General features: G+C 38.1%; 1 protein-coding gene across 2 annotated transcripts in view; it reads left to right on the forward strand.

The window, feature by feature from the left end:
• GABRB3 (gamma-aminobutyric acid type A receptor subunit beta3) overlaps positions 1–22,843 on the forward strand; it is a 115,855-nt gene that overhangs the window by 68,792 nt on the left and 24,220 nt on the right. The window contains exons 1-4 of one of the 2 annotated variants that reach the window (XM_009666379.2): positions 7,470–7,592; positions 13,082–13,302; positions 18,916–18,998; positions 20,149–20,286. In XM_009666379.2, coding sequence (XP_009664674.1) covers positions 13,097–13,302; positions 18,916–18,998; positions 20,149–20,286 — 427 coding nt within the window. In that variant the 5' untranslated portion in view covers positions 7,470–7,592; positions 13,082–13,096. Of the gene's footprint in view, positions 1–7,469; positions 7,593–13,081; positions 13,303–18,915; positions 18,999–20,148; positions 20,287–22,843 lie in introns of those variants that run through there. The other variant, XM_068923256.1, reaches the window with a different exon arrangement.

Below are 22,843 nucleotides of genomic sequence, written 5' to 3' on the forward strand. Positions count from 1 at the left end.
ATAGAATAACTATATCTATCATCTTTAATAATATTTTCACTTTGAATAATATATCTCCTATGTTTATTTGCTGACTTCCCAGCTATAAAGTAGATATTTTAGTTATCTGATTCATTGCTATGTCGTTTGCTACAGAGGCATTTTACCTTTCCTTCACAGAAATCTAATTTTTTCATGTTCTTATTCATGCTATGCATATACAAGTATCGAAAGGTAATAATTAGACGCATCTGCTTACATTTACCAGGAGCAGATGTTAGATGAATTGAAATGAACATAACTATCACTCAACATCATTAAGGAAGCGACTCTATAATAATTTCTGAACTTTGACAGGCAGTTAAATATTCTACACTGGCACAGTTACGCTATTTGCAAAAATCTCATGTACAAAATTATCTTCATATGCAGTCAAATCAAAAATGAATTTGTAAAGTGTTCCAGGTCACAACATCTACTTCCCTCAGCCAAGCCGTCAGCCATGGCAGCAATGCTTATTAACGCCACAGGACAATCCTATCAGCTCATGAGCAGTGCAGCAGAGTTGTAAGTAAGTGATTTAATAGCGCACTCCAAGAAGATAAGGACGTAAGAATGGCCTTACTAAGTTAAACCAAAAGCCCATCTTTCTCAGCAGCCTATTTTCAACTATTGCCAATGGTGAAGGCTCAAGAGGAGTATAAGAATAGGACTAGTGTTTCCCTGGTATTCCCCTTGTGTTAAAACATGGGACAGCTTAGGTGATTCTGAGACAGAGAAGTTGTCTGATTTTCATCTTTTATTTTGAACCTCTGGAAATTTTTGGTGTTAAAATATATTCTGTAGATAAAAACTGCACAGTTTAAACACGCAAATCGATATGCAGATAGATGAAAAAAAAAAGAGTATCCTTTCATTTGGTTTGAGCCTGACATCTGATAATTTCTTTGGCTGCTCTTTCTCAGAAATGACAAGCAGTGAATAATTGTTAGCCTCCTCCACAACATTGTTTTTACAGATATCTACAATATACTTCTTTCTTCTTTTCAATGCAGAAGAGTCCTTGTTTGTTTAGTCTCTCTTTCTATTAGATACGTTCTGTGTCTTCCATTATTCTTGCTGCAGTTCTTGGTACCTTTTTTGGTTATACTCTGCCCTGTTGGAGATGGGGACCAGAACCTCATACAGCGTTCAAGATGGCAGTAAACTAAAATGGTGTGGTATAATGGTGTTTTTTCTCTCTCTATTCCTTTTCCTAATAATCTTAACAGTCTGTTTGTTTCTTTTGACCTTTACAGAATATTGAGCTGCTCTCTTCATAAAACTATTGATTAATGTTGCAGTATTTTTTCCCCTGAGTGGTCAAGGTTAGCTAAGAACCAATCACTCTGTGCGTGGTAAGGATTGCTTTTTCCCTATATGCATCACTTTGCACTTAACCAGCACTGAGTTTCATTTCCTATTTTATCACGAGTTATGCAGTGTACTGCTGTCCTTCTACACCTCTCCACCTTCACATCTTTCATTTTTAGTATTCTGAGAAATGCTATAGCAAATACAGTCATCTTATTGTTCATCCCTTTTCTATGCCGTTTATGAGTACAATGACCAGAATGGAGTCCTGCACAGATCCCTGTGCAGCTCTGCTAGTGACCTCCTGCAGCTGTGAAAACTGTTCTGCTGTTAGTTTCTTTTTTTTTTTTTTAATGTGGTTATTAATTCATAACAGGAACTGTTTTCTCATTCTATGAGAGTTTCTGTAGGACCATTTAATGATTTTAATAGGTGTTTATGTCTCTGGCAATTTTTTGCTTAGGTGTTTTTGGCTTGCTGTTCTGGGTTTCTCTTCTTATCTATTCTCCTTTGGCTATGACTTCATACTTTTGAAGTAGATCTTCTTACATGTGATGAAATTATTTACCCTAAAATGTAAGCATTCAAGGTTCTCTGTTTGTTTTTAAGTCTAAACTTACCTTTGGTATAGAGACTCATACTATGATGACTATAAGCAATCATTTTACCACTTGGAATCAAGCTTCCTCATTCGTATAGTCTACTTTTTGAAATTAAACACCAGTGTAATGAATTTTTAGGCTTTTTTTGGTTTTAAAAGGTGCTTACCTAATTCCGTCGGGGTCACAGTTACAGAACAGCCAGTCTGTAGCAGCATTTTGAACCATGGCTTACGTGTTCCTCAAGTAAGTCAAGAATGTCTTGTCTTGTTTGAGGTTTCACCACAAGCTCCTCCGTGAGTCAGTGATTTGTGGTGTCATTTAGTCTCTGCATCACACCCCAACCTGACATTTATCCAGTCTATGTGGGGGTGATTGAAGTTTCTGATTACTAATTTGTTTTTTTGCTGTCTCTTAGATCTCTGTTGGCATCTCCCTGACGCCATTGTCATCCTGATTAGGCAGTGATAATTTATTTCTAATGCTTATGTAGGCCTGGAGTTTTAATCCATAGAGATTATGTGTTACATTCAATACAGTTCATTCTTTGACGCAAAGCTTTCTTTAACATACAGTACAGCTTTCTCTTTCTTGCCTGGGTAGTTTGTTTTGCGTATTACAGTTTCCCACGGACTGCTTTCTTCCATCAAGTCTCTGATATTCCTATTAGGCCAATATTCTCACTTAAAACTAGATATTCTAGTTCCTCCATGTTATTTTTAGACTTTCAGTGTTGGAGTAGTAAGTAGCATGTATGCATTTGGTCTGATTGCTTATTTTTCTATGCTGTGTTTAAATGGTATTTTTACGTGCAGATTGCGCTTAACTTGTGTCCTAAATGAGTTTTACCAGCTTCTCACTTAGCTTTTTTCTCAAGGATATAGAGCTTTTATGATTTCACTCCTTTATGATTCATCACCCCAAGCCAGATTTTCTTCTGCACCTATTGGCTTTCTGATATTCTCTAATGTAACCCCTTTCTCTGGTAGCTGTTATATTTTTGAGTCCAGCAGCTTTAGCTGAATCCTATTTTTGGTGTACAGACTTTATCTATTCCACAAGTTTGTCCAGTTCATGATAAATTCAAACCCTCCATCCCTACACCATTTTCTAAATTTCTACATCCCACAGATAGCATGAAAAAGCACTACTGAAACAGCTGCTGAGATAGGTGATGAAGGATATAATTTTTGTGTTTGAGGAGGCCATCTGATTATCATAATTGAAATGATCTGTAGAATAGTAATCTCTGACTGAAAGCAATGTTATATAATGTACCTTTTAAACACTTCTTTACTCAGCCAAAGGCTTAGTAGAGAATGGGAATAAAGTGATTTCTTGTCTCCTAATGGGCTTTGCGGTATCTGAGGTATTTGACAATAGCAGTTGAATAGGTGAGTAATTTAACAGTCGTTATAAGACTGTACCTGTGTTAGGGAAGATTCCTGTCTCTTGAGTACACAGTCTGTGTCTTTTGAGCTTGAGTAGCCCCACTGAAGTCGGTGTGTCCAGCTAACATGGATGTATACGAGTAATTTTGCTGTAGAAGAAGCATTCAGATACAGCAGAGTAAGCATTAAATAAAGGGAAAACAGTTTGTATAAGGGAGATGGATAACACCTAGTGTTAAGCTCTTACTGTTTTCACCAGCTTACCAAGGAAATAGAAGAATTTTCCTCTGTCCTTTTAATCAGTACTAAATTAGGAAGAATGTCACAGTACACAATTAGCCCTTTCTGCATTCAGTTATTTGAAGTGAACACTCCGTGACATAACGTTCACAACAATTTTTCCTTGTTACATATGTCCTATATTGCACGTGTGTGCTGATGTTGCAAAATAGCCTACAAAAGCCTTGATAAAACTTTTTATTACACATAGAGAAGAGAAAGTAACCAACAGGTTATCCACTGTAGAATCAGTTATATTCTAAGTGTGCAGTGTAGATACAAGGCCATGTGAGCGTCAGCTGTCATCAGAGAATTCTGTTTTTAAAAAAATTCAGCTATTAAAACTGGAAGTTATGAAAATTTGTAATTAAACACATATTTCATGTTGATTGTTTAAACCATCCTGTTTGCTGCTTCAGAAGCCAGAAAGCAAAGCCATTTGAAACCCTCCCCATCTTTATTTATACAGTGATACATTCTGATTCCCGAATTACTAAAGCTAATGGCAGGTCTTTGCAGTGTGTTCAAATCATAGGCAGAAGAGAAGACATTCCCTTAGCAAGCCATATTCCTTTAATCTCACTCATAGCTGAATTTATTAAAAGGCACTGGCAGGGTAACATTCCACTTTTTTGCAAGCCTTTGTGCATGAAAAAGTCTATGTGGGGATTGAGTATATTGTGTATTTGTAATACTTCCTTTTGGATGCAGTATTCGGCTTCTTTACCCGTTTATTTATTCTGCTTTTTACCGAGCTTTGTGAGCATAACTGTCACGTGATCAGTTTATCCTGCGTGCAGTAATGAGCTTTTAGCAAATACACTGTTTTCCTTCTGACTTACCATGCCTCCCAGTTTCGTTACTGCGAGATAGAAAATTGGATTTAACACTACTGATAGGCAGAGTGAAAGAATGAAATAAAGGAAGCTCGAAGCCTAAGTAACTTGTGCAGAGGGAAGGAAATAGGCAAAAGAGTGTAGTTACCTAGTCAGCTTTGCAAGTCTATTCTATGATGGAGAAATTCCCTACACTTTATTTCCTTACCCAGAAATGAACGCGTAATATCCTGAAGCCGGAAAAGTCAGCAGCAAACTACCGTTTACGTATACAGAGCCTACCAGGCAGGGGCAGGGCTGTGGTGGGGCTGGACCTGGCACCGCTGTGGGGTCACGGGGCAGGGACCACTGGTCCTGAGCTGGGCTGAGATGGGGCTGGGGCTGGGCCGGGGGGAGCCTGGCGGGCAGAGGTGGGCAGAGACAGCAGGGGCTGCTGATGCCCCCGGGGACCTCGCACACGCAAACAATGTGGGCTGCAACCCCGACACTTACATAGGTAATGTTTTAAGTTAAACCTTTCAAAACCATTTGGAACCCCAAATGTTCTTACTCTGTTCTTCAAATGGAATTGTGTTCATGCTGGCTTTTTTGCATACAGTTTAGTTTAAGAATATTTGAGGGTTCAAATAATCACAGACAACAGGTAAAAATTGATATGCTCGTTGATAGGCTCATTGATATGCTAATGCCAGTGAGAGTTGATGTTTCCCAAAGTGAGCACGATGGACAAGTTTAGGAATGAAATTTAAAAAGTTATCTCCACGGTGGAGTAAATATTCATTTTTTTCAACCAAAAGTGTGCCCATGAGCAGATATGTATTTCAGTTTTATTTAAGGGCATGTTTTCCTTAGTTCTTTGCACTTAAATACAGTTTTATTTTATTTATTAACTCTTGAGTACGAAAAAAATATATGAGTTCTCAGACGCCTTTTAAAAGGTCTTTGGAGATTACATAGTAACAAAAAGATAGCCTTGTGGACTTTTCTTCTTATCAGTCTAAAATACTGTTTCACTGAAAACTGTTCTGGGTGGTTTTTGTGTGCAATGTTAGCAAATAATAGGGGTATGGAGCTATGCATTTATAGTCACAATATTTAAAACACATCTGTATGTGCACAGCTGTGTAGGCTTTTAGTACCTCCAGCCCTGCTGTCCTAGAACATCTTGCAGACGCTAAAGGAGTTATACGTACAATAGTCTATGAAATAGCAAAGTACTGAACAAATATGCCATATAATATCAACTTTCAGAGCTCTGAGTTTTGTTTTTCCTTCCCGATTTGTATTGATAATTCAAGTAATGCCAAAGAGATATTTAGCGTGATACATTTGTGAAAAGAACAAGTGAAAGTATGAGAAATCCTTCCTTTTCTGAAGCAGATACATAGTAGATCCCTATCTCATGACTGGCAAGACAATCCCTTAGCTGCAAGACTTTAGGGTGCCCGCTCAGTTCTCTGACTAGCTGGTGGCACATCCCCTCTGCTGTGTAGGAGGCGCAGAAGCCATTAGCTGTCAGTTCCCATTTCACTGAGGTCAGCTGCTTCAGTCGTGGGAACCAGCTGACAGCTGATCAAAGTTGATTTTTTCCCCCCTGTAGGTTCTTAGCAGGATTTCAATTAGTGCCATTAAATGTACCTGTTTCCTTGAGGTTCTGGCAGCTCTGCAATAAATAAATTTGCATTGTATGAAGCAAATTCAGTGCCTCACTGAGCCTAGGGTTCTTCTTCTTTCAGATGGGTGGTTCTGGGGGATATTTGGTGCTTTTTTTTTTTTTTTTTTTCTTTTCCTCACTTGATCTCTTTCAGAGCTTTATTTTGAGCATAGCACATAAACATTTGACATTTCTGTTTTCCTCTTTTTTAATTTATTTTTTTAGGAGGAGTTCCATTAGGTGTGAAATTTTATGTCATATCAGTCCATCATCAAGTGGATTTTCACTGCAGCTTATCACACAACCTTTGGATAGATCTTTAGGAATGTAGCAGAAGACCATACTTCTGTCTTCTAGCTAGCTTTCTGCCACCAAATCAATGAGGGTATTATACTCCTGATATGTAAAGGCAGATATTAGATTTTCTTTGATCAGTCCATTGGGTTTAGAAACTCCTGATTAGTGAGATGTCTGTGGTGTTGTAATACCAGTGATTCGCTGAATTAGAGAAGGAATATTCCGTGTTCTGCGCCCACCCCTCTCTGTCAGGGATTAAATAGCCCAGACTGATTTGTTCTGACTTGAGTTATGCCCCGGAACTAAAGTATATACAGGGACTTTCTTCTACCTCTTTGTGCATCCACGTGCCAAAGTACAGCCCAAGCCTCTATCTCTTGCCAGCGGGTGTCCTGCGCTAGTTCGATGAGAGCGTACCCCAAGACGGGGAGGGCATTCCCATGACTTCACTAAAGCCAGAGGAGCACGCACACAGAAAAGCCGCAGTCCCGCTTTCGAAAGGCGAACGCTCTCGGGTGGGTTCCCACGGCAGGAACGCGCCGCCGTGAGGCAGCGCCCACTGCAGCTGGCCCAGCTGTTCTCATCCTTCCCGGGCAGCAGCTCCTTCGCTTGCGCCCGCCACCACCACCACCTTCCTTCCCTGGCAAGCTGGAGGGAAGGCTGCTTTGGCCGGTTGCTATGCCAACGGCGCTCCCTGCGCCTGCAGAAAGCCCAGCGCTGGTTGGTATGGCAACCCTCCGCAGGGCGCTCGGAGATGCCAGGCAGGGGACGGGCACTTTGGAGAAGGCACTTTGGTTGCACTGGAAATGGGAGCTCTCCTGCCAAAGGGCATGAAAGGGCAGAAGATGCCCAGGGAATCATACGTTTATTCTTTTCCTTTGTACCCATCGAGTGGGTTCTTGGGGGCTGAGTATTTCTTTATAGCTATTTATAACTCCATCTCTGTGCGCTGCAGTGAGAGATGAAAAACAAACTCGTGGTGATTTGGTAGAAAAGATACCAAGACAACCTAGATGTATGAAGGGTCCCAGTGAAATCAGTGTAACTGAGATGCTTTAGCATTGCATTTTCTTAACAGAGCAGCATTTTAACCCCAGCCAAAAAAGTGCTGCTGCTAGGGAGGATGTGTGCCATACTTGCAGCCTGTCACTGCGGGAGGGTTCTTGAGTCATATCAAGGAGACGCCTGAGGCAGGATCTTAAAGGTAAAATGAATTTTTAATATGAAAACAAGTAGATCAAGAAACGTTAGAGGCATTGGTGGGGCAGAGGGAGGATCTGTGTACAAGTGTCTCCTTCACTCAGGCTGCTCATGAACGACATCTCACAGTGGTCCCACAGTGAGAGACTCTAGTCAGGTAATTTTCTTGTGAAAGGCTTTGCTGATCAAGAGGCTTTGGTGATTTTTTTCCATTCACTGACAATTACCTAAGTGGTATATATTTTAGACATGTTGGGCAAATTGAAATGTCAACAAATAAACATAACAGGAAAGTCATCAAACCTTTCAGAAGATTTTGAATGCCCAGAAAAATATGTAATTGGTCATCTCAGGCAGCTGAATAGTACTGCTGGTAAATGCTGACTTCTTAAGGTTGACCTCTCTGAATATGGCATATGTATGTATGAATCTTATTTCTCAGGTCTCTTCTGTATATAAGCAGGCGGAAAGACTTGCAGGTGTGTTGTCAAAGCACAAGATCCATGAGTTTGGCTGTGCAACTCGCTTTAGGCTGATGGGCAAGAGTGTAATTCAGTCATACCAGTGCTTCAAGAATAGCTGCTTATTCTACAGCAGCCTCATCTAATTTGAAGTTATGCGGAAGGCAGGTAACCTTGAAGTTATATGGAGATTAGGGATTGGGTTTTCAATACATCTTTTTATCCACTGAAATAGTGATCTGATGTTCTTTACTAGTTCATCAAAAGTAAATCATCCAAAACCTGATGGAAATAATTACATTTGTCTGCAGGTCAAGAAAACAAGGATGTGAATTTATATCCAAATACAAATCTAAGACAGTAATCTGCATTTCAAGTAGATATAAGGCTGTGCCCCAAAGCACTGGAATAGTTATTTTTTGCATAACTTATTTCCAATATTTGCAAAAATTTCCAATATATTTATTTATTTTGCATTTAAAATTGCTTATAATTAACTACCATATTAACATTATTCCTTCATAATTATTAATTATAATATTCTGTTTATTAGTCATTTTGAAGAAACACAAGTTTTTACAGCTAATGGATAACTTTTAACATCCTTGGTGCATAACACACTAAGACTGTAAACATTGATAGTCCATTTTAGAGGATTATTGGTCCCGTAGTACTGTTAATTTTATTTTGATGAGCAAACGCTATTTTTAAAATTTTCTTTCCTTTTATTGAGTGCAGGAGAGAAAAGGTAAAAATAGCTAACTCTGTAAAAACAAATTATTGTTTGCTTGTAATATTACAGCATATTAGTATTTATAGTTCATTAGTCCTATAGTTAGTGCATTAGGTACTGTGGAATGGTGTAATATAATACATTTTGATTGTCTGAAATGGATTTGTAGTTAACTTATAGTTGTATTTCCTACATGATATGTTCAGTCCATGAGGAGAGAATACCATGTAGAAAATGCTTACTACACAGTTGGCACATGTAATGATATTTTTGACTCTATCATTTTTGCTTAGTATGTGCAGAAATCACAGATAATACACATGAAGAAGACAGAGATATCGTGCTCTTTTAAAGTTGTGATATAGACCCCTTTCCCATTTTATCTTGATGATTTCCCAAATATTATTTGCTATTTGTCTTTTGTTTTCTTTTGTTCTTTTTTTTTTTTCCCAGGGAAAACTATGTTTAAAAACCAGCAACAAAACTGCATGTGTGCCTTTCCTTACATTCGTAGCAACACACTCAGAGATGCATCAGAAAAAAGCTCTTGTTGCCTGTGCAGTCAAGCTTTTCCCATTTTGAGAATATTTCTCCTGTGCTCCAGAAGTAGTGTTTGTCCTTCTGACAGGGCTTTGAGGGATTTTATTAGCATTGTAGCCCCGAAGCACCTAATACTGTGAGGAACTGGAGAAGAGGGGTAGGGAAAGCGGGACCTTGAATGTGGTATGGTATTGTATTAAAAATAAATATGATGATTTATGGAGGTCTTTGCTGCTGAGGGAATTGTCTGCTGCTCTGTGCAGTGGTTAGAATTTCCTGAAGCTGGCAGCTCTGTGTCCTCTTAGGCAGTTAATAGCACCCTGATACAGTAGCTGCAGTGGGATTAATCTCTCCCGGCTTTGGACATCTACCCTCTTGACCTCTCTATCTGAGCTAGTCATCTTAAGCTCCCCATGGAGGAAGGTGGCCCTTGATAAAGCTCCTAGGCTACTTAGCTAGGAATGAAAGTGCATTTGCTCATCTTGCCTACTAAATACTTTGTGATTTTTTTCCAGTTCACGTTCAAAGCCATTTTAGCATTTCCTCTGGCATGTAGGAAGAGGGAAGACTTCCTTTGTAGGTACAGAGCCTAGCAAATAAGCTAATCAAATAATGAATACTGACATAGCTGTGGGTTTTAATAAGCTTCGTTGCCAGTGGTGACTTTAGTAGAACTACCCTAAGGAGCTGGCCTTTGCTGTTCATTCTTTTATCACTCCTTGCACAACCAGGCAGGTTCAGCATGGGCCTATTAGGAGAATTTGCCTCTTCTTTTTGCTTTGAGCTTATCAGAAAAAGCGTGATAGTGAGCAAGCATGGTTTGTGTTCATTCTTGCTATCGCATTATTTTCAGAGCAGGTCAGACTGGCAGAGCACAAATACGCAGTGATCCTTCAAGGTGCATGAGAGCATGCACGCTTTCTGGGGCATAAGAGAGCTCTGCGAGATGTCCTGCCTGTGCTGTGTCTTGTTCAAAGTCCAGGGAGTGGGCTTAGGCGGACGTTGCAGTGCATCTGAGTAGTATGTAGGCATTGCAGAAGACACTACTTAAGCATTTTGCTCAGTAGACACTGAGTGAGGAACTGGGAAGAAGCTGGTATTTCACATGTGGTACTGTGCTGTTGTCAAGTGACTGGATGGAGTATCACTACTTACAGTACATGAAAATATAGTCGTATAGTACGCATGTAGAGAAGTATTTTTATTTAAGTTAAGATGAAAAAAGAAGGGAAGGATAACTGAGAAACTGCTGATGAAGTTTGTACCTTGAGAAGTATTTTGGAAGTTTGTTTTCTAGTCAAGATGCAGAAAATTCCTGATGTTTGTTCGGTGTTGCTGTTTCTGCATACGATTTGTAAACTCCTTTCTGTTTTGTTCCCTGACACAGTAAATTTTAGTTGAGTAAACAAATATAATGACAGAATATTACTGCTTGTATTGTTACATATGTTTCACTTAGCTAGTTAATTACTCCATTCGTTAGCTGTTAGTGTGTATTTTATTTCATGCCAAAGGAGAAAGGAACCTAGCCTAAAGCTCTTTTCTGTTCAAACATGCTGCTTCCATTATATTTTAGTGCTAGCAGGATCCACTTATTTCAATGCAATATAGTGACACCCTATTTCTTTATTTCAGTTTTGATTATTTTAATGTGCATTGTGCATTTCTACGTAATGAACTTTGGTCTATTGCATATGTGTCCGCTGCTTTTATAATCCCCAATTTCTTGACGTTGATGTGCAAAACATTATAAAAGCCAAGCACATAGCAAATTTTAAATGGTAATAGAAACAAGCTTTAATTATGCCAAAACTGAACTGGTGGAGGATATTCATTCCACTGCATCAATGTCAGAAAATTGGTTGCACAGAGCATGAGGAGAGATGTGGTCTTCCTGATGTGGTAATGGGAGCGAGTCATGTGCACTGAGTGTAGCATGTACCTTGTTCACTGATGAGCAGTGACGATTAGTCCTACTGAAGAAAGCTTTCAACAAAAAGATTGGAGCAAGTTCTTCTCAGCAGTCATGTCGGATCTGGATTTTAAAAATGAGCTTACACTCAGCCAGTTCCACAAGGGCTCCTTTTCTCCCATCAGTGGGTCCTTTTGTTTTCAAAGGTCTCTTATTACTTTCCTAAAAAGGGAACAGCTTGTCCTTGACACCTATAATGATTTATTTTCTAAGCAATTAAAATTGATTTCTTAAAGCTACAGCAGCTACCTCATTAAAAAGAATGAATCACTAAATAAAAAAGCACAAAGGCTCTGAATGTGAAAGGCATTCTGAAGTTTCATTTGATTTCAAGCAATGGCGTTAAGGGTTGAGAGGAGCACGGGCAGGATCAGTGCCTGAAATTGGGTTGTCTCCACATGAAACCCATTACAGGAATGGACCATTCCCAACAGTCGTACTTAGAATCACTGAGCATCCTTTTCCCAAACAAGCAGCAAGCCTGAGGGGTTTTGTATCACCAGCTTGTAGAAGCAGATGCAAATGCAGGTATCCTGTGGCTTGCACACCTGCTGCTAAATTTTTAAATGTGTTTGGAGATCACATGAATTTCTCAGTGTTTCACAAAGAGTTTTATTGTTTAAAGTACTTGTATAATTTGAAAATCAGACTTTTAATGACCTGTGCTTAACAGCCTCATTTTTTTCACGGTGAAATATGGCAATATTATCAGACCTAAAAGCAATGCTTTCTTTAATTCATTTCCATATGTAAGAAAGTATTATTTTCAGATGTTAACCTATTTTATCTCATGCATTAAAAAATAACTTTTTCTAAAAATGAAAATGTCCTTCCACACTTTGCAAGTTATGAGGGAAAGAAAACATGGCGATATCTCTTTTCTAACAGAAAATTTTACTATAAAATTCATGTGATTTTTTTTCAGTTTTGCTGACACTTAACTTTGAAACGTTCCCATACGTTTTTATACCCTTTCGTAATATCATGACACTAACAAAGGAGGCATATTGCCTAAGACTTTTCAGAGTGTTTCAATGTAGCTTTATTAAGACATGGCCAAGTCAAATTAGTAAATTCTGAAATGAAGGAAAGACTTTTAAAACAGATGCTTAAAGTTAGGTTTCTATATCCATCTTTAGGCTCTTAAGTTAGTTATCAGAGCTCTTAGCAGACAACGTAGACCTTTATTTACACAATTACGAAAACCAAACCTTGACACTTGCAGGACTTGCGCTACAAGTTACTGTTTGTCTAATTCCTGTTTTGCCAGTTGATGAGAAAATCTTTGTGCCACTGCAAGATGCCATCTCACACAAAGGCACACATATAAACAGCATCTTTCCAGCTTACTTTTCAGGTGTGATTTTGAATGCTACTTTAAATTATTTGGAATATTTTTCAGTTCATCTGTCAGTTTTAAAAATGGAAGGATGACAACATTTACCGATTATCTAGTTTGCTATTCCACAAACATATAGTTTCAGGTAATTTTCAGGGGGGTGGCTACATGGAAGAAAAGAAGGAGCAAGACAAAAGATACCAAGAATAGCTGAATTTCTTACGATTTTGAAATACTGCTTAGACCAGGATGGCTCTTGAATTATTAAAACTATTTAATAACTCTTAGAAATATTGAGTATTTTGATTAAGCATTATTTTTGCAAGAAAATATTAAAAATACATTAAACCAAACCAGCAAAATTAGCTAGCGACAGGAAAAAATGATTATTTTTCTAGTTATGCCACATATGATCGACTGTTGTGATTCTCTTTTTTTCCCTCACCAGGATTATACTTTGACTATGTATTTTCAACAGTACTGGAGAGATAAGAGACTGGCTTATGCTGGCATACCTCTCAACCTCACCCTTGATAATCGAGTGGCAGATCAGCTCTGGGTGCCTGACACTTACTTCTTAAATGACAAGAAATCGTTTGTGCATGGTGTTACTGTGAAGAATCGGATGATTCGCCTTCACCCAGATGGAACGGTGCTTTATGGCCTCAGGTCTGTACCTTTATGATGAAGATTTCATACCCATTGTTATATATTGTTGATATTTGTTTCCTGGTACAAGGTTATTACAAACATTGTGTAGCATATTATGTAACGTTCCCTGTAACTCTGAAAGATGCCCATAGGAAATAAATGACATACTCAGTGTTTCTTAATTTTGCCAGGAGCGTCTTCAGTCAGGTTTTATCTGTTTGTGTAGAGTCACCATATCTGAAAAGCCCAGTGGCGGTAGAAAGCAGAAAGGCAAGCATTAATTGCAAACCTGAAAATTTCATTCAAAGCACAGGCGGTAAGACTGAACGTGGGTGCTTATGTTGTCTTTTGATGTGTCTGTAGTCTGTAAAGAAAAAGAAAATCACAAATAACCCTGGTTAATTGAAAAAAGCCAATTAAAACATGACTGTGTACGCTTCCAGCAGTTCCTTCAAACCTGGACCAGCACTGCAATGTTTTATATTTTAACCCAGAGGTACAAAGTGATATTACACTATCCCACTATCGTACTCTTTACCTATTTTAGCCTTGACCTGTGCTTCCTTTTTTTTTTTTTCCTCTCATAGCTTTTGTGGTTAGGATTGCCAATAAATCCTTCGCTTAATAAATATTATTACTGTAGCAAAAATCTTAATGGAGACTCAGTAGTACAAAAAGTCCTTCTGTTTGGACAGGCTATTCCATTTGCTTCAGTGGTTCAAATTATATCGACAAAACAAGTCTTTGCCAGTGTAAGCTCCATTTCCGTCATAGGAAGTTTCTTATGTTTTTAAGCACAGATAATACTCAAGACTGCTGCACGTGGACAGTGCAGGACAAGGAAGGCCTAGTATAAAAGTGAATCAGGTCTGAAAAGTGGTATAGATGGGTTATGCTTCTAGTAACATTATTTTACCTGCTTTTGTTTATTATCAGCAGTTCAATTTTTTATGTGACTTGAGTCTTAACTCCTCACCTCTTTAACTCCTATTACATACTGTATATGAGCCATAGTTAGATGAGTCTTTCTAGACAAAATTAAAACAGACTCAGCCTATTATGAAGCCGTGAAGAAGTCCTGTATGTTCAGGAAATGATTTCTTCAGAATTAATTGTTTTTAGCAAACTTTCGTCTTGTGTACTTTGTATCCAATATTGAATGCTGCCGATTTAGGACTCTTTCTGCAGGTACTTAAATATCAAAAATGATGTAAGATCTTTTTGTTTCCTTTACTCTGTCTCAAGAACCATCCCCAGAACCAATGGAAAAAAAAAGTTATGGAAATTAGAACTTTTGTGATCATAACAGTGTACAAAAGTGTGTCACACACTGAAAACATTTAAAGTCTTTCAGGTGAGGATTATTTGTCATAAAATAGTGTATTTAAATAAGTTAGCTTCCTCTTCTGCAAAATGTGAATGTCCACAAGCAGACTGCACTCCACTTCATGTGGCAATCTTTTTCCCATTTCCTTTCTTCTGGACACAAACCATATTCATGGTTAGATTTTGCTGTGTGTGAATGAGCGTAGCTGCTTAATGAAGGATGAAGATTAACCTGTCTACAATTAAATCTTGTCAAAATACGGGATGCTATTATAAGAAGGAAGAATATATCTGTGAACATTAGCTCCCTTGATCTAAAGACCTTGGCTTTGCATTGCTCTGCTGCTATACTAACTTCTTGTGGCTTCTGAATATCCAAACGACACTGGTCTCAAGCCACTCTCTGGAGAAAATGGTTCATGCTATGCTATGGGTTGAGAACCAGAGTCTGAAGTTTTTCATGTGTGCCACAAAACACGGGGTAACTGAGAATAAGCAGGGAAATTTTAGGGAGTAAAACAGATTATAGAATATCTACTGAGCAAGACAGATCTTCAAGAAATATATAATGAAAGTAATTGCCGGTCTACACTGGCCTTGTGTTCTCTTCTGAACAATTTAGAATTTTTCATAGTTTTTAAAGACTTAACCTTCAGTTATCTTAGATTTATTTCTACTTCAGAGAAAGCAGTTTGCTGCAACAGCAAAAGTCTGTGAAAATGAGGGAATGGGACTGTAGCTTTTTGAAATTCAATCCATTGCTGGGGAATTTTTTGCTTTGGGCATCGTACTGACTTTGTCCTACCTTATTCATAGCAATGTGCAAGGTATATGACTATACAACAGATTTGTTCGTAGTAGAACAAAACAGAGATAATGACATTTATATACTGGGGATCAAAAATAGAGTCTTTCTGACTGCCTGCGTGCTTGCCGTATATAGACCTATTGTTCTCAGGCGCTACAATGTTACATGTTATAAATAAATAGAGTGGAGGAATATATTTTTTTTATCTGAAAGGATTGTTCATGTAGTTATCAGCCATATCTAAATTATGATGGATGTCGGCAAGGTAAGGAGGTTAGTTGTGATTGGTCAGAAATGCAACTAGACTTAGTTCTATTTGTTATTGAATAAATGTATTTCTGCATCAAGGTGAGAAGAGGATCAAATTAGCCATCAGAACTGTGACCCTGTCACAGAGTATTTATATTGCTTAAACTGAATTAAATTGTAAACATATCTTTCTGTCATTTGTTTATGCAGCACCACCTAGCATTTCAGTGATGGGGTCCCTATACAACATATCAATATAAAGTAAGGTGATCAGTCCAGCAATAAAGTAGCAGAAAAAGATAAGAGAAACTATATACAGAGAACAGATACATACAGAGAAGAGAGTCCAGTTCCCCTGGACTGGGGAATTCTAAACAATCAAAAATATTTCTTTTGTGTATTGCTTTCACCGAAAATGCACGTATATCCGTGTACAGCTTTATCTTTGTCTTGCTCTTGTAATTGTTTCTCTGTCACTGCCATGATGATGAGTTCTTGAAACCTTGTCGTCCTGCTGTGCCAGGCAGCATCCCATCCCATAAACCTGTTCTTTTCAGGAGCATGCACAAGCCTGAGCAATTAACATTTGCTTTGTCCAAGTTAAATTTGTTTACTTGGAAGTTCATTCAGAAGGGAACTGCAATAACTTACTGTGAGTAAATGAGGCAAATATATTTCCACTCATATTTATCTATATCTTCTTTTCTCAGTAGACCTCTGTGAAATTCAAGATACCTATTTTGCAGTTGTGTAAGCAGGTCCTTGGGAAAGAATGTGCAGTTTCTGGTACTGGAACTTGTCAAACAGAACCACTGTGGACAGGCTAAACTCAAAACACCTTCCTTAAAAAGTCATAAGGCAATTAATATGTTGAATGCAAGTTGGCAAGTTGCATAATTTTTAATAAATCTGACAGATTAATCATTTATAAATGCATATTTCTGTATAGGTGGCATTTAAAACTAATTGTACAACATAACAGTTGGAATTCCTGGTACCACACTCACGCTTGTATCAACTTAGCTCATTTGTATTCTATTGCAGGATCTTAAATGAGCCCTAGTTCAGTGTAGCTCAGTGTACTGAAACATGAGATAGAAACCTTATAGTAACAACGTCCGAATGTGCCTGATTGCTTTACTTGGAGTACAATTATCAGTTGAGCAGAAGCAAGATCATTTGATTGCATAATCAGTATGGCCTTGTAAAGATGTTAACTGCTACTTTTGTCATTTAAAATGTTTATCAGTGATCACAGATTTAAGGTTAAGTTTTCTCCTCTAAGAACCTAGGCTTAGCTAGAGCTCCTAATGTTAGAGAGACATTAATCTCCATAACTAATAGCCCTGTGTCTAGCACCTTGCTTGAGGGTTCAGAAGGGCACTTGTAAACATTCAGTTTAGAGAAAACCTCCTGCTAAACCACAGAGCAGCTGAGAAATTGCTGTTTGGAAACTACTCCGGCCCACTGGGACATGTGTCAACAGAGGAACCAGAACATCTGCCAGCAGGCAGCTAGAGGACCAGGTAGGAGGGCTGACCTAAAGCATCCTCCTATGATGCGATACGTGGTACCTGAAAAACCTGGAGGCTAACATAGAGGACGTTCAGAGGACAGCTCAGAGTGGACAGCAGTGATGGAGGCATGACCGTGCCATAAGCATAGGGACCATAAGGACAGAGATCAGGCGTATGCCTTTCTCACTGACTGCCAGTAGGAATGCAAATGAGAAGATATGCTGAGTAACAGATCCTTGAGATTTTCCTTCTCCTGGCCTTATCCATTGCCGTTGTGGTCATATAACTAGATCTTCCTGTGCAAAGAAATGATAATATTTTCTTGCAAAAGGACCTTCTGCAGTCCTAATCTATCTTCTATTGTCTTGTGAAAAGGTTCTAATGATCTCACTCCCTTCCTTTGGGTATTGTGTGAAGATATCCACCTGAAGTAACTCACATGCTGAGGATAAGCATTCTTTCATTTCTGTTCTGGGAGAATTAGATAAGGGATTCATAATAACAGCACGATTTTTTTTAGTGTGAACGAATTGAAGAAGGGCACCTAAACAATTTTCTTCTCCTGAATTTCAGATTGGTCTACCAAATTAGGAGACTGTCAGTCAGGAAGGTAAAGGGATTAAGTAGAAAGTTTCGAAACTGAGAAAACACATGGACAAAACCTTAACACTGAGGGTTCCAGCTTCTAGAGGTATATTTAAAGGATTTCTCCTCTTGTGTTATGAGCATAAAGTTTTTCCAGAATGCAGTTTGTTTAGGAATTAACTGCGTATGGGGTCCATGTCCTGTTTATATCAGAAAAAGAGCAGTGAGGAACGGGCCTAGCCAAACACAGAAGATAAGTTAAATGTGAAATTTACCTGCAGACGTTATAAAGAAAATGATACAAAATAATGTTCATACTCTTGATGAAGGCTACGATTCAGCAAAACACTGAAATATACTGAAGATGATTCATGAGCTAGTGTGTGTGGTTATATCTGTCTAAAGGTTAGTACGAATATATAAAGCCATTAATTTTGCAAAAAAGTGCAAATGCTGCATGCAGCTGTTAATATATTTGTTTTCATTGTGTATGTGTATTGTTGGCTCTTACTTTTGACATACAAGGGCTGGGTGAAAAATGTAGACTCATCAACATTGAAATGTTTTGCAAATTCATCTTAATTTTGCTAAGTTGCCTACATCGGAAATAAAAAAAGCGAAATTATCTTCTGACTTTGGGGGTAAATTAAAAATTCAGTATGACTCCTCATTATAAAATCCCCTCATTATTTAATTAAATTTTGAAGAGAAATATACTTGTCTTTGAAACAAAGCATTTTGTTGGACTATTGTTCAACATTGCAGTGTATCTCTTGTTTTCCTACAGATGCCGCAGAACCAAAAAATCAGTTATTCGCAAGCTCGAATCATTTTGAAAAGTCTGTAGCAGACTTTTATCGCTTCACATTTTAAAGTCATATTGTTTAATCTCAGCAAATATTTTTATATATTTACACATGCAGATAGGTCCATTAAACCCCAAAGGGATTGGTCACATAACTGTAAGTTACGGCAAGTTGTTCCACTGAAATCGATGTAACCAGTCTTGTAGTAAGCTACTACTCAATATAAAATTGTGGACCAGGTTCTCAATTATTATAAGCCATTCTTCAAACAGTCCTCACTTTCAAAAAAATACCTGGATTGCTGCATGTATGGTAATCTTGTTTGATGTTTGCATTTCAGAATCACAACCACTGCAGCTTGTATGATGGACTTGAGAAGATATCCATTAGATGAACAGAACTGTACTCTGGAAATAGAAAGCTGTATGTACATAAGAAGATGCATGTAAAACTTAGTTTAGATGCGGGGCAGTTTTCCTTTAATATAGCTTTAGAATAGTTACACTGCTGTCTTTAACCATTAAGTAAATCATGTAAATAGCACCCTTTGGTTTTTTTTTTACTGTTTGCTTATTTGGCACTTTTTAATATATAAGGGATCATCCATTTCTGGTTTGCAAATGTGATATAGAAAAAAGGGTCTAGGACAGAATGAAGCAATTTATTGCTCCAGAGGCAGTGACTGGATGCTTATCTTCAACACAGGAGAATGAATGTTCATATTTTAATCAGATTCACTTGAAAGAGAGCAAACACTGTGGTATAATTTTCTTTCAATGATGTGCTTTATTATGCATGGATGGTCTTGCTGCAGGACCCCCTGGGCACCTTCAGATAGGTTCCATGTATGATTTGGAATTCTGTTCTACACAAAAATAGATTCTCTCTTCAACCTAGTCATATGCTATAACTAGAATATTCAGACGTATGTTTATGCTTCAAGAGCTTCTGCTGCCTTTCTAGTACCAGCTGAAGGTTTTGTGCCTTATACAGAAAATGCTACTACATATTATTATGCTCTTGTGAAAATTATATTCAGCTGGAGTTCTCCGCTGCAGAAGCTAATGGAAATGGTGCCACTCACACTCTTCAGTATGGGTGGAAAATATCTGCCCAGCTATGTTTGTCAGCATTCATAGAATAATCCATCTTTTTCTGACAATTATTGTCAGGAGAGTGCACTTGGTTTTAGTTCTAGATGTGTATGATGTCTTAATTCACACTGTTCTGCGATCTTGCAGGTTGCAATCAGTAATCCCTGGAACTGGTAATGTGGTAACATTTTCTGGCTCATAGGGGCCATTCGTCCTTTGTGGATTTCATGAGAATGATACTGAAAAAGAAGAAAATAGAGTAGTTTGCCTCAAATTTCTGTGCAGATTGTAATGAAACAGCTCTTCAGGAGATCTTCTCAGCATGCTAGCATACCACAGACGTTTGTACCAAAATACCATGCCCCATTCCAGCTGTTCTAATTCTTTCATTGTCTCAAATGACAAACCACATATACTGTGACTGCAGCTCCATTAGGGTCTGCTGTTTCTTCCATCTTATTCTCATGCTTTGTCTGCAGATGGCTATACAACGGATGACATAGAGTTCTACTGGAGAGGTGGAGATAATGCAGTCACTGGCGTAGAAAGAATTGAACTTCCTCAGTTCTCCATTGTGGAATACAGACTAGTGTCAAAGAATGTTGTCTTTGCCACAGGCAAGTATTATCATTTGCCTATTCAGTGCTTAATTTCCTTGTGTGCAACAGTTGCTACTTTATTAATCATTATCATATATAGTCTTAGCACTGTGTTCAGTGTTTGGCTAAAGAAATGACTTACTTCCTAAAGTCTTTATGCAGAAATCTATGAAATAGCCTTTCTTACTGCATTTTTCTGTTTATTTCTGTGTCTGTGAGTGTGTGTGTCTCTGTCATACTTAACCAGGCGCCTAAATATCTAGGATTTAACAAATACGAAGTCATTCACCTCTGAATCATCAGTTTAACCGTAGCCTGCAGGGTTACTGATCATACAGAGTATGCTATGGCATACTAGGTCAAAAAGCCACATATTTTTGAACACCTCCCTACAGCTTTTCAGGGCATGTTTGTTTTGTTGTTGTACAATGAATTTAGAATGCCTTTGATTTCTTGGTTTGTACTGATGTTACTAAATAGTAGTGTATGCATAGCCAACACTTTACATCATCGTTGTTGAGATGCTAAAAATTAAATCCCTGGGTTGCCTCCTTCTTGTTCCCTTGAAAAAATGATAAGAAATTCCATTACCTCACAGCATTGGACCTCTTCAGATGACAAAGCACAGCATGAATTTACGTGCTTAATATTAGACACCAGCATATTAAAATGTTGCTCTGTGTGACAAGACCAAAGCAACACAGAAAGTCATTAGCAATTGTGGGCCATTGTTTGGGACCTCCATGTTTTCAATCCAAAGCAGACAATGGAAGTGTACTCTTCCTTCTATCCCAGAGCACTAGAACAAACGAAGCACAACTCTGTTACGTTTATAAGCATCACGTCAACCGTTCTTTGGATGCAGCATCTTTTTCAAAGTACATAGAAACACTAGTTATATTCCAGAACAAAATATAAATATTGCTGAGATCAAAATTAATGTGAGGGGTTTTGCCAGGTGCTGCCATCTTTGGCTGTCATTGCAAATGGCAGCTTTTTTTTTTTTAAACTATTTTTAGCAGAAAGTAAAAGAGATATTTTAATCCTATATCTCTTCCTTCTGCAGCTGGTGCCACCTTTGGCAGTCAGGGCCCGCCACAGGACTGGAGGTACTTTTGTGAACAGCTTTTTGGACAGCAATGACAATACAGAGAACTTCATATTTAGGAAGTTTTGACGACAGTCCAAAACCACTTTTCAGTTCAGTATGGAATATTTCAGTAAAGAAATGATTTAGTAATTTAGAGATGAGAGAGTTCTGTTACATTCAGGAAAAAAAGAAATCCAAAGAGCTATGAAACATATGAGAGAGATTGAAAAGCAAATAAAAACTAGAGGTAGACATTTATATGGCTAACAAAATACTCAGAATCCTAACAGTTCCTTCCAATAAATTTTTTGAAGGAATATAACATCTCATGCTTCAGAGTTTAAGACAGCTTGACACTAGGGACTAGGGTGAGGATGAGACTGTCATGAAGAACAGACTACTCCGTGTTTCTTGTATCGTTTTCTGAAGTATATAATTTTTTACACTTTTCAAGACAGGAAGCTGCATCTACTGTTGTTTTCGTACAGGATATTAAAAAATTATGAATTTTTTGGACAAATATTCCTGTGCAAGGCAATTATCACATTTATTTCTCAAAACCACACGTCTAGCGCTAAGTCTGAAACATGTTAGCCAATCCGATGGATAAAGCCAGCACAGTCCCTTCACATTTCTTCTCAAGACCCTCCTTTTTTATGTTCCTGACAATTAAGGCCAGTTTCTATATTTTTGTGGAAAATTAGTCGTGTGTGTTTCTTTTTTTTCTGGCCTAGAGGTTATTAGAGTGTCAAGGGAAGATACTGGTTCTTTGAGCACAATATCTTAGTGAAGATTTCAGAGGTTTCAGTACAGCTGCTCTTTGATTGTATTAAACTAAAAGAAGACTTCAGAGTCGTGCCGTAAACATCTTTTCGAGTAGCTATTTCTCCTGTCCTCCATGAAGGAGTAGTACTGTATAGTCCTGTGTAACTTATGCAAATGGAAAAATCTGTTCCCATAGTTACTAAGAAGCAACAGTAAGCATATACAAAAAATATAGCTAATGATATAAAGCTGGGAGGGACAGTAAAAATACTGGAGGAACTGCAAGCATATTGAAACCTAACATTGGAGTTTAGAATGATCTTGCCAAACAGATCTGAAAAAAAACCTATAAAAGTCTATGTGGACAAGTAAAGACAACAACTATACAGCTAATTATACCTATCCAAACTCAGGAAGGGAACAACTGGTTGGGCAAGATTTTTGTGTGTAGAGATGTGGGGGTTATTGTTGATCACAGACTGAACATGAGCCAATAAATCTTGTTTGGGAAGCAACAAACATCTTACGACTTGTGCTGCTAAGCTGAGTATTTCTGGTCAGGGGTAGCGTTCTTCAAGAAAGCTGTTTGCCAACAGAAGACAGTCTAGGAAAAAGTAGCAAGAATCAGTGGAAGTCTAGCAAATATAATCCATGAGGAAAAAGAGAACCATGTATGATTGTGTAGGGAATAACACAGGATTAAACTGTTCCTTTTATCTA

This window comes from Struthio camelus, chromosome 1 (assembly GCF_040807025.1).
Source record: "Struthio camelus isolate bStrCam1 chromosome 1, bStrCam1.hap1, whole genome shotgun sequence".
In the NCBI taxonomy this organism is placed as follows: domain Eukaryota; kingdom Metazoa; phylum Chordata; class Aves; order Struthioniformes; family Struthionidae; genus Struthio; species Struthio camelus.